An 11658-nucleotide genomic window follows, 5' to 3' on the forward strand; every position below is an offset into this window, starting at 1 on the left:
ACTAAAATACTTACAATATTAGAGTGACTTATTTAAGTTGATTTTGATAAATATTTTATATTTTCTTAATTTTGTTCTATATTTGTATGATCAGTATCTATGGTCAATAACACATTCAAAGTTTCCATAACGACAATATTATATCAATAATAATTGAAATAAGAAAATATCCAACTTCTATTTTTATTTCAAAGCACATAAAATTATTAAAATTAAGCAAAATGGTAGAAAAAGAAATTTCTCTTAACGCCCTTGACGTTGGCGAATTAGATTTATTTGTTCAAAGTATAGAACCGTGGAGGATAGAAAGCATTGGCAATCAAGCGTTAGTTTTTTTACGGACTGCATATTATTTTATTCAATCATTACTATATTTTAAATTAATTTTTTTTCAATATTTAATAGTTAATATATGAATTTTATGAGCTATAATAGTCCAATTTTTACAATAATTATTACAACATAACAACATATTAACAGATGGACTGATTGGCATATTCGGCTGCAAAAACTGAATCAGCAAGCTGTTTTGGAAGCTTCGTCAATGCAAGAAGAAATTACTAAAGAAACCTTAATTTCATATGGGAAAGTAAATAACTAAAAAAATCAATTATTTTATAAACGTCTATATTTAAAAATGGTTAATCCATTTTAAAATAAAAAAATATCTTTTTTTATTATTTTCAGCTTCCCATATTAGTGAATGAGGCAATTTGTATTCAAATATGGCGACTAAAAATCTACCCTCAAATCATGAAATTAGACCCGGCACCTTCAAATACTTTTGGTATTTACATGGTGGTAAGTTTGGAGGCAGATAATAAAAATACTCTATCAGCAGATGTAAATTTAAGAATTATGATTGTATCTTAAACATAGCAAAATCTCTATAAATCGATAATACGACAGGCACGTGCGACTGTAAACATTGTGGGTTCCACTCAAGGGACTGAAATATTGAATATTTTTATTTCCTTGCTCTGGTGACGAGGCAAAGCGTGACGTTTATTTTCGCCACTCCTCGCCACAATAGTTCGAGAATAAGAAAAGTGAGCAACGGAATTGTTTCAATGTGAATGGAGTGTCTTAACACTAGGTCCCTCTGCCTACTGCATGCTATACTTGAAAGAAATAAAAATTGCTTAGTAAGTAAGTACCTATATAAAAAGATTTATTGGATTCTAAGGACAGAGTGTATATATTTTTTATAATTTATCGTATTATAAACAGTTATATCACGAAGCAGCAGCCGTAGGTTTGCTTGAGACAGTTTTATTCCACGAGGACGGAGCCCAGTGCGTTAGCGAGGTGGCCATTGATCTACTTCATTACGCTGTCGACCAACTTACCGCTCTTGTGGTGCTTATTAAGTAAGTAATATAATATAATTATTATTATGTCTTTTTTATTTTTTTTAGCTTCACACTGTATCCCGCATATACCAGCGTAGGCAGAGAGAACCTAGTGTTAAGACACTCCGTTCCCTACTTTACGCCGCCGCGCTTTACCTTATTACGTCATTTTCATTTTCATTTTTCTAATGAGCAGTATGCTGTTGGCCATATCGGCCTCTACAGCGTCACCGGGCTTGGGGAGGCCGAGCTAGACGAGCTCTGACCTTGGCATGGCTACCGTGGAAGGTACCAACAAAAGAGAACACAGTGGCGCAAGGGCGTCTCCTTTGAGACTTGGACCGCGACTTGCGAACACCGTTCGTAGTGGGGGACTTTGCTTCGATCGGTTCGACCAAAGCCTGCTGGGGAGGGCTCTTGATGCCCTATTGGATTAGTGAGTGCGGGCTCCTCTGGGACGTCGTCTCCACCGGCGGGGACGGTGTGCGTAGCGTGTGTGTTTGCGATTGTGTGTAGCCCTATCTACAAATTTAGGGTCGTTCACTTTAATGATGGGGTCAGCATCATCGGTAAAAATATCTCGGGGTCTTGGGCGATCCCACGGGCGACGTTTGGCGTAATTACACGAGTTTACCACCAGCGGATTCGGATGGGATTCGGCTTTAGTGAAATAGCTACTAGAGAGCTTACGACAGTGCTCTCTTACTGAATCTAATTTGACGTCTCTATGGAGATCGGTATTAAACCTTATTACGAGAGCGAGGAAGTTAAAATAGTAACAAATAATATTTCATTCCTCCTAGTGGGAATCGAGCTAATAAGCGTCGCCTCACAGTCGTACGCTTTTGTGATAGCGCCACGAAGAATTTATATTACTTTTGTAAGTAGCAGGATTTGAACGTAGTCCTCTAACCTCTTGGATTTGTCAATAGTCTATGGGCACTTATTAATTTAGCTTAGATATACCTGTAGTCGTCTCGTCTCGTCGTAATGTATGTAAAACTACTTGCAAACTGGAAGTAAATAGTCTACGAAGATTTTTCATATTATACCTATTTATTCAATTAATTTCATAATAATACTATCAAATTAACAATACTACATTATATTTCAGCAATGGATATTTAAAACCGTTGTCGGTGAAGAATTTAGAATCTGAAACCACCGTTGAAGAATTGGAGCGCCAAAAGAGAGATCTGCAGTTCGATATTAGTATGAGATGCATTTCTATCGTACGGTGAGCTAATGACTACATACTTACAACTAGGTACTTATTTCTACTAGAATTATGTTCTAACGGTCTAGGTTCTTAGAACAAGAAAATAATTTAGAAAATAATATTTGACGGAAAAGAGGGAAGTCTCAAGTCGAGCCCACAGATTCAATAATATTTTTTTAATATTAATATTTTTTGTTTATTATTATTTATTACATGTTGATTCGTCTTATATTCAGTTATCTAGCTGAGCATATGGAGGTGGCGGGTATAGGTGCTTCAATTTCCACAAATCTATACAAAACGTACGACGTGCCGTCCGTCCTCTGTCATCTCATTCAGCTACAGCCGTGGCGGAAGGTCAACAATAATGGCGATTTGCAAATATTTAATTGTAAGTTATTTTTTTTATTGGATCCCGCTTGTACTTTGTTGTTTGTCTACCCTGCGATAGGCAGAAGGAACCTAGTGTTAAGACACTCCGCCTCCTACTTTCTGCCATCTTCTGGAGGCATTGCGTGTTGAATGGTGGATCGAGTTGCGATCGAATCCACAACCTGTCACGCTTGTGCTCCTGCGCCAAGACTGCCCTCCTGTAAATTAGGTGGTGTGTATCTTATATACCTATCTATAGTCTATAGTCAATCGAAGATGGAAGGTGTGTGCCGAGTGAGGAAAGCTAAAGCTGCACGTTTTATACTATATAAAATTAATATAATGTTTTATATAACTTTTAAGTTGGCCGTTGGAGCAGACCTAATGCAGAAGACTTGTCACAACTACACCGTAGCGAGGCTCAGCTTTGGCTTTGTCTTCGCCAGTTACTACTGGAACCTCGTCTACAACATTACTATACCATAGATGAATGCCGACGTTCGGCTTTTTGTACTGTAAGTTAATAATATATAAAATTATTATGTACCTACCTACTAAGTAAGGTAAATGTACGGGAGTTCGGCAGTTTAAGGCTCTCATGACTTTAAACTATTATAAATACATTATTAAAGGTTATATGAATTTGCAAATTTTAGTGTGATCAAAGTGGGTCTTTTGGCAGTAATTTAATGTGTGAATTATGCGGTTTAACTTAACCTTAATTTTTATATTAATTTATTTGTGGACCTCTAATTTGAACCCTACTTCGTGATAAAATTTAGCTTTGTTTCTAACTTCGTGAGTTTGTGTCCCCTATTTCGGGTCACAAGTTTTTACCTCGCGAGTGAGGTTTTATAATAAAAAAAATTAACACCTTTATTGGTTTTGATTGTAAATAATTTGTAAATAAAAAAAAATAGGTAGATCAGCTTAACGACATTAAAACTTTTATAAAAAAAATCAAATCAAATTAAATCATCTTCACGCTGTATCCCGCACACAGCAGGATAGGCCTAGGTAGGTAGGTAGGTAGATAGGTAGGAACCTAGTGTTTTTAAAACACTCCGTTCCCCACTTTCTGCGGAATTCCGGAGTCACAGCATGTTAAGCGGCACAACTCAACGCTGCGCTTTGCCTGAAATATAAATTTAAATAAATATTTTCTATTTTCTATACTATTCCTATTTTCATCTCCTGGAGTGGGGATCGAACCCACAACCAGTCGGTTTTACAGTCACACTTTGTACTCCTGCGCCACGAGTAGCCCCAACTTTTATAATTTACAAATTATATAAGCTCAGTTTTAAAAAAACTACATTTTTGAACTTTTATATATTTTTTTTATAAAAAATATATAAAAAAACTCAAAATTCTAGTTAAATTTTTTGAAGCTAGGTATGCCAGTTTATAGAACTATATATTTTCGCAACCAGTTTGTACGGCGTTTTGTGTTTAGTAGGTATATATTATATTCTTGAAAAATTCTTGAAAAAATAAAAAGATCTTTATTTAGACTTATAACAAGACTAAGATAAACACTATTAACAAAGACAAAGAAGTCAATGTGCTGATTTTACGTAGATTTATTTGTCACGAAGTTAGAGAAAATAATGAAATGTATGGGATCTTATTTCGTGTTACTGATTTTAATAACTTCCGCAGTTCTGTTTATTCAGTATTTTTTACATTATGTAAAGTAATCATTAACTACCACGTATATTCGATAAAATACGCAAAAATAAATTATAAAGGTTGATTAAAAAATAAAATTGCATTGGCAGTACCTATACGAATTTAGCTTAAAATTACCAATTCAGGTTACCTTTAAAATAGTAATATAGAAATTTAAGTGGACAAAACATATACCGAATTTCGATCACGAGAAACTTTAATAAATACAGTAACTGATTTTAAGCTTTAAATTTAAATTATCTTATTTATAACATAAATATAAATTTATTAAAAAGTATCTAAGATTTCCCTAATTCGGTAGTAACACGAAATAGCGGACACTTGATAAATAAAATGTCTGCTATTTCGTGAATCGATTTATTGCAATTTTAAAAGAATTTTATGCTTCCATCTATTTTTTTTTTCAATAAAATGTTTTTTTATAGAATACAAAAAAGCATATATTCAATGTTTTATTCGAATAATTTACCTTTGTCTTTCTACAACCTTAAGAAATTCTTACGCTAGTCTTACGGTCGCAAGCATCGCAGACACGTTACAATGCAGTTTGTAGCCAACTCTGCGTTTAAAATGTCGCTATACGCTCAATTTTATCATTAAAATATTGTTACTTAGTTTTTAGACAGTTGAAAGTATAGATTATATACCAATATATAGTTTCCGTAAATAATACTTAAATTGCTTATTATTTTTGCCAGAAGCAAAACTCACGAAACCACGTACTATCACGAAGTTACCGTCACTTACCTTATGTTTGATTTTTTTATATATTTCCTTTGTATCTAACTAAGGTAGAGGAAGAGTAGAGTTGAATTCCTGACTAGAGGCTGCGGCTCTCAATATTTTCTATTATGATGACGTAATCTGTTAATAATATTAATTGATAAAATATAATTGAATTGGGCTACCATGGAACAATATTTGACTGTGAACGCAACGGAATGGGTTAAATTTCAACCAATTTCAAAAATTCGGAATAATGAAATCTCCGCCAGCCTCCAGTTTGGCAAGGATGTAGGTTTCCTTTATCTACTCTGCTATTTGCGAGATACAGCGTCAATCTAAAAAATATAATTATGTAATAATCCTAAATTAGCTCCAAGCAAAACTGACGGACGACACGTTGGACCAAGTGCCGCCGTTGGGGGATTTAAAAATGTTTCTGTGCCGCCTCGCCGTCGGGGACTACTCTAGCTTGCACAACAAAACCAATGGTGTGAAGAATCCGGGATGTACGCTTATCGAAATTGTGCCGCACGTTAGTGTTTATTTATAACGTTTTTTTTGTATTTTAAGAGGTATTTTAATGTTGTGTCGATTTTGTGGCATTAGGTGTGGCGCAACTGTAGTTTGGCTCACAAGAACGGTGGATTTCCATTATAATTTCCTTCTTACCTACTAATAGGACTGAAGTCCATGGGCCATTTTACCCACAAACTATTGAAACAGGTTCTTAAGTATTTAGGAATTTTAAAATAGAAATGATTTTTAATTTTACGAAATAATCACCTGTTTTAGATAAAAGATAAATACCTGAAGGAAATTAACAAACGCACAAAGTCAATTGCGAAGTCACAATTGCAACATTTCAAAATGGACGGATCGGAAGATTCCAGAAATATGGCGAAGAAACTTCTAGAATCTTATACTAGTGATGCTGCTTTGGCTTTAGATAGCGGTGGAGCGAAATGCGCTAAGTGCGGAGACAGAGCTAGTAAAAAATGTTCTAGATGCAAGACCGAGTGGTATTGTGGCAGGTATAGTATATATCGATGGTTCCTATGTAAGGTGTCGAGAGCGAAAAGCGGAAAATCGCAGTGTTTTTATTGCTCTTTTATAGACTACTCATAAGTGAAGTTTTATTTATATTTTTTGAATTTTTAAAAAATAGTTATGCGTTTTTTAAATGGGTATATAATCGAAAATTACCCTTAGTAGTGCAAGTGCAATAAAAGATACTTGCAATTTTCCACTTATAATAGACAGATAATACACAGTCATGTACTAGAGATGTTGATGAGAGACTAATGCTATATTATAATAATAATAATCGCCGCCATTTTAACTAATTTATGTTATGTTACTGTTAGTGAAAATCAAATGTTTATTTAATTAATGAAATAAATATTATTATTAAAATATATATTAAATTACTTTTTGTAAATGGTTGATATGTTATAATTTTATTGTACCAAGTTCTCGTTATCTTAAAAATGTTAGAAATGCAATACTAGTTAAACAAGATGGCGGTAATCCACGTTGGCAAATGTCTATTGTCAAATATACTAATTATTTTTATATTAATTCAAAGATATTAGTGCTTGTTCTCAATTTGTAAATTAATGTGTCTAAAAAATATAAATTCTGTTGTCGTTATTTTATTAATAGTATATATTTCTTCCTTTAATTTGTTTCTACATACATGGTAACGAATTCATTAACTTACTAAAACTAAATGTATTTCACATTTCTAGGGAATGTCAAGTTCAACAATGGCCAAAGCACAAGGAAATTTGTGACCAATTTGCAAAACTATGCATTTAGCTTTACGGTTTGAACAACTACACATTAAAGGTTGTAATTTAATAAAAAACTTGACAATTTTTTTGGCTTTTATTATTTTAAGACATTACACCTAAGGATTAGCTCGATGACTTCAAGTAGTCTTTAAGCACATCCAGCGCTGGTGTCTCCTCACCAAAGTCCTAAAGAACAAAATTAGTAGTATATCATTTACTTATGGGGTAATATGGTACATAGTAGCATAGCCTCTGGTTGTAAGCACAATGGCTCTAGATTTGTTTGCCACAGAGGGGAACAAATCATCATTCTCAGTCATCTTCTTTTCATTTCTTCACTTTGGTAATAAGATATAGTACAATGTTGACTCACTATATTGTATACCATACTGTATCTTAACACTAATTTTCTCTGCATACCCTGCTATATGAGAAATCCAGAGTAACGTCAGAAAATCTTACATTTATAAAAAAATGTATGAGTGATAGGAAAGTTGCCTGTGCAATGGCACGACACCATAGGGTCACTCAAATCAATATAGCGCCGAAATATTTATCACTATCATACCAAAATGGAATGATAGTGTTCGTGCTAAGCGCAAAAGACATTAAATAAATAGGTTTGTAACAATTTTAAATTTGTATTTTCTACATTATATGCTATATAAAAAAATCGAGAAAATGTATAAAAATTGAATGACGAGTATATACACAAACCACACCTCTGCGACGCGCTCCATAGGTGCCAACCATTAAGCCTTTACACAGTTATCAAACTATATCTTAATGATAATACCTTCAAATTTTCATACATTTTTTAATTTTTTTAAATATCTTAATTTATTGTCATCTAAATAATGTTATTGACGTAAAAGATACTTCTAAAAAAAGTTGAGCAAACACTCACTTTGATTACTACACAAGAGCAACCAACAATCTTCCTGGCCTTGCCATCTTTGTCGATTTTACATAAACCAGCCCATTCACCAAGTTTCTTGTTGTTATCCACCTGCAGGATAAAAATACATTTAGGAGAAGCTCTAATTTATATCAAAATAATATCTCAAAAATAAAAGTAAATGTCTTTTCGTTTTTTTTTACTCTTATATTTACCATGAAAATAGAAGGTAATAGAATACATAAGAACAGACAGTAAACAGATAACCTTTTAACAAGTCAAGACAGTTAGTAGACAGACTATTTCTGATTGGCATGATGTGACAGCTGGTGTTCCTCAAGGCGGTATTCTATCTCCCCTTCTTTTTTCAATATTTATTAACTCCATTACTTCCATTATAACTTCTCGATACCATCTTTACGCCGATGATTTGCAGCTTTATGTGCACACTAGCGTAGAAAATATTGTTGGAGCTATAAACTCTTTAAATGCTAACCTCCGACATATTTCAGTTTGGTCTTCCAAATACGGCATTAATGTTAACCCTGACAAATGTCAGGCCATAATTATCGGCAGTTCGAGACAATTGGCTAAATTTGAAAAACATAAGTTGCCTAACCTAACGTATAATGGCACGATCATAAATTTTACTAACACCGTGAAAGACCTAGGTGTAATTATTGATGACAAGCTAACTTGGAGCAATTACGTTGCCGATATATCGCGTAAGATCTACGCCTCTTTGCACTCAATGATGCGCCTAAAGAATTTTTTACCTGTGCAAACGAAAATACAGTTGGTCAATACCTTGCTGCTTCCTATTATTGATTACGGTGATGCTTGCTGTTTGGATATGAATAAAGATCTCTTAAACAAGCTCGAACGGATACTGAACACCTGCATACGCTTCATTTATAACCTGCGCAAGTATGACCGTGTATCATCTTCTAGGAGGCAGCTTGGCTGGCTTTCGATAGCCGATCGCAGAAAATGTAGGGTCCTTTCTATAATTTATTCCATCCTTTCTGATCCCAATTTCCCTACCTATCTGTCTTCCGACTTTTCCTACCTTTCCTCTTTGCATGATAAATCCTTACGTTCCCAATCAAACCTTTTACTGTCAACACCTCATCATTCTTCTGGGTACATGTCTAACTCTTTTGCAGTCGCAGGAGTTCGACTCTGGAATGAATTGCCCGAGCCTATTCGGAGAGCTCCCTCTCGTAAAATATTCAAACGCCGGGTAAAAGAATCCTTTTTTAATAAACATGTAATTATATAAATTTTTTTTTATTTATTTATAAATTACTATTATTCATTTAAATGTATATAATGGTTTGTTGTATATTTATGTAGCTATTTTTTTTTTATATAGTGTATATATATATATATATATATATATATATATATATTTATGTTTGTGTATATATATATATATATATATATATATATATATATATATATATATATATATATATATATTTATGTTTGTGTATATATATATATATAATATTTTATTGGTTTGTATATATTATATTGTATTTATTATATATATCTGTATGTATTTTCAAAATTGATATTTTATTTTTAATTTTTTCTTTTTTTTTTTTTTTGCACGCCTACACTTTTTGTTCTCCCACATGACAGGTTGGCTGGTAGAAAATGCTTGTTAGCGTTAAGCCCGCCTTTTGTACATTTTTTTTTATCTTTTTTGTGCAATAAAGAATATAAATAAATAAAATATATTCTTTACTTTGCTCTGAATTTAGGCACTATGTGCAATCCACCCCAAAGTGGGAAATGACAAAACCCGTGGGAATTTAACCTAAGATGTCTAGATAGACTCTTTATAGATAGATCCAGTTCTATTACACCACAATGGTCTTAGTTAATAAATATTACCTAAAATTAATTGTTTATCCGATATTATTATAAAAAAAATGTCTGAATGCTAGGAAAGTTGACTCATCATGATGAGAGTCACCATAGGGGCACACATTTAATATCTGCTCCTTAGGCCTCTTCTGCTATAGAGACAGGGAGGCTCGTGCGGAGCAATATAAAGAAAAAAAAAATACTTCTCAATTACTTGTAACTACTACTAACAAACTTAAAAAAACCATGGAAATTTCAATAAAAAAATGTTACAAATTTATTTCAGCTAAACTTTCAATGATGTTTTTGTTTATAACTACTTCATATTTTTAATTTTATTAGATTTTTTTGTACTTTTTGATTAAAAATAAAGAATTAATATTTATTTTAAAACATTTCAGACAATATTACCTTCACAAGTGGGATCTGGTGCTCATTGCATAGGGCTTGTACAAGTTTCTTGTATGCAGCTTCATCACAGTTTTCTGCTAACACACAGAGTACAGCTTGTCTCCTAGTTTGTAAAAAAAATATATATTATCATTTAAACAATGTTATTAATTTTACAAGGACGGAATGAATTTTTGTTGGTCCTCAATTTTTAACACAGTAAATTATTTTTGTAGCATACTTGGGAGACCACACATCTTAGAATAAAATATGTGGTACTATGTGTATGCATTTATATTGGCTAAAGAGTTGATCCACCCATTTTAAACATAACTAGATATTTCCATTTTGCATGTGTCTAGAACAGACATATACAAAATGAATATTTTATGAAGATCTTTAGCCATAAAATTTTTATCTAATTATCTGCCATCTTAGTATTTGTTAAGATTATTAAAATATAGGCTTATAAACTATACTAAGTAATCACCATAAGAACACAAAAGAAGTATTTGAACTAAGATTAAATTTGTTAAAAATAGCATAAGAATTAATACAATTACTACTACGGGTTTTACTTAATGGCTTTCTTCTTTCATAATTTTGAATATTTAACTAGAGGATTATTGCCAAATGAAAATAATAACTTACTTGTCGAGAGCTTTGGCGGCTTCGTGAAGACCATGGACGAGTCCACCGTGGATTAAGGCAGTTTTCAATACTTCTTGAAGTGCAGTATTGACGTCCATAGCACCACCGCTCAAGACGGGGTTGTTGGGAATTTCACTGTTATACATAAGAGCATTGTTAAATAAGTTAAACTATTAAGAGTTAAAATATAGAGAATTTAAGGATTAGGAACTAACTGATTTAATAATATTCTTTTTGTACCGCCTCGAGAAAATAACACGAGTTTATACTATACTTTTTAGGTTATGTTGACATGTTTATTAAAAGCATTTTCTGTGCAAAAGGTAGTTATTTGATAACTTTATATATTCATTAAAACAATTAGTAATATAAAATAAATAATATTTTAAGTCTATATACAAGTAAACAAAACAACACTTACACATCGACATCGGCCATGGTTTATAACGTTTTGCAAACCTGAAATATGGCATAAAATAGATTGAATGACTCCTTAACATAATGGCACAATACAAAGAAATGTTAAAATTATAAAGATCACTTAAAATTAAACAGATTTTTCAAATACTATCCAAAACTAATTTGACACTTTACCTTGCGCACCGCAAAAAGACTAGAGTTGCCATAATTATGATATAAGTTGACTTTTTAATTAATGTTACCAGTTATAAATGAAATATAGACGTTAAA

The 11658-nt window shown here is 32.5% G+C and overlaps 2 protein-coding genes across 2 annotated transcripts; one reads left to right on the plus strand and one right to left on the minus strand.

The window, feature by feature from the left end:
* Positions 1–160: 160 nt before the first annotated feature.
* Zmynd10 (zinc finger MYND-type containing 10) lies at positions 161–7238 on the plus strand. Its single transcript, XM_085194592.1, has 10 exons — positions 161–325; positions 481–589; positions 688–801; positions 1231–1370; positions 2467–2589; positions 2808–2962; positions 3307–3458; positions 5732–5893; positions 6154–6392; positions 7110–7238. Exons 1-10 carry the CDS (start codon positions 222–224, stop codon positions 7177–7179), a joined length of 1368 nt encoding a protein of 455 aa, XP_085050718.1. The 5' UTR covers positions 161–221; the 3' UTR covers positions 7180–7238.
* RpS12 (ribosomal protein S12) lies at positions 7235–11611 on the minus strand. The gene is made up of 6 exons (XM_085194591.1): positions 11563–11611; positions 11390–11427; positions 10969–11103; positions 10339–10441; positions 8062–8163; positions 7235–7340 (listed from the first exon to the last, which is right to left on the minus strand). The coding sequence occupies exons 2-6, from the start codon at positions 11404–11406 to the stop codon at positions 7278–7280; spliced, it is 420 nt and encodes a 139-aa protein (XP_085050717.1). The 5' UTR covers positions 11407–11427; positions 11563–11611; the 3' UTR covers positions 7235–7277.
* Positions 11612–11658: the final 47 nt, after the last annotated feature.

The sequence above is a fragment of the Heliconius melpomene genome, chromosome 12 (genome assembly GCF_056956725.1).
Source record: "Heliconius melpomene rosina isolate 202511_hmr_F chromosome 12, ASM5695672v1, whole genome shotgun sequence".
NCBI lineage: Eukaryota > Metazoa > Arthropoda > Insecta > Lepidoptera > Nymphalidae > Heliconius > Heliconius melpomene.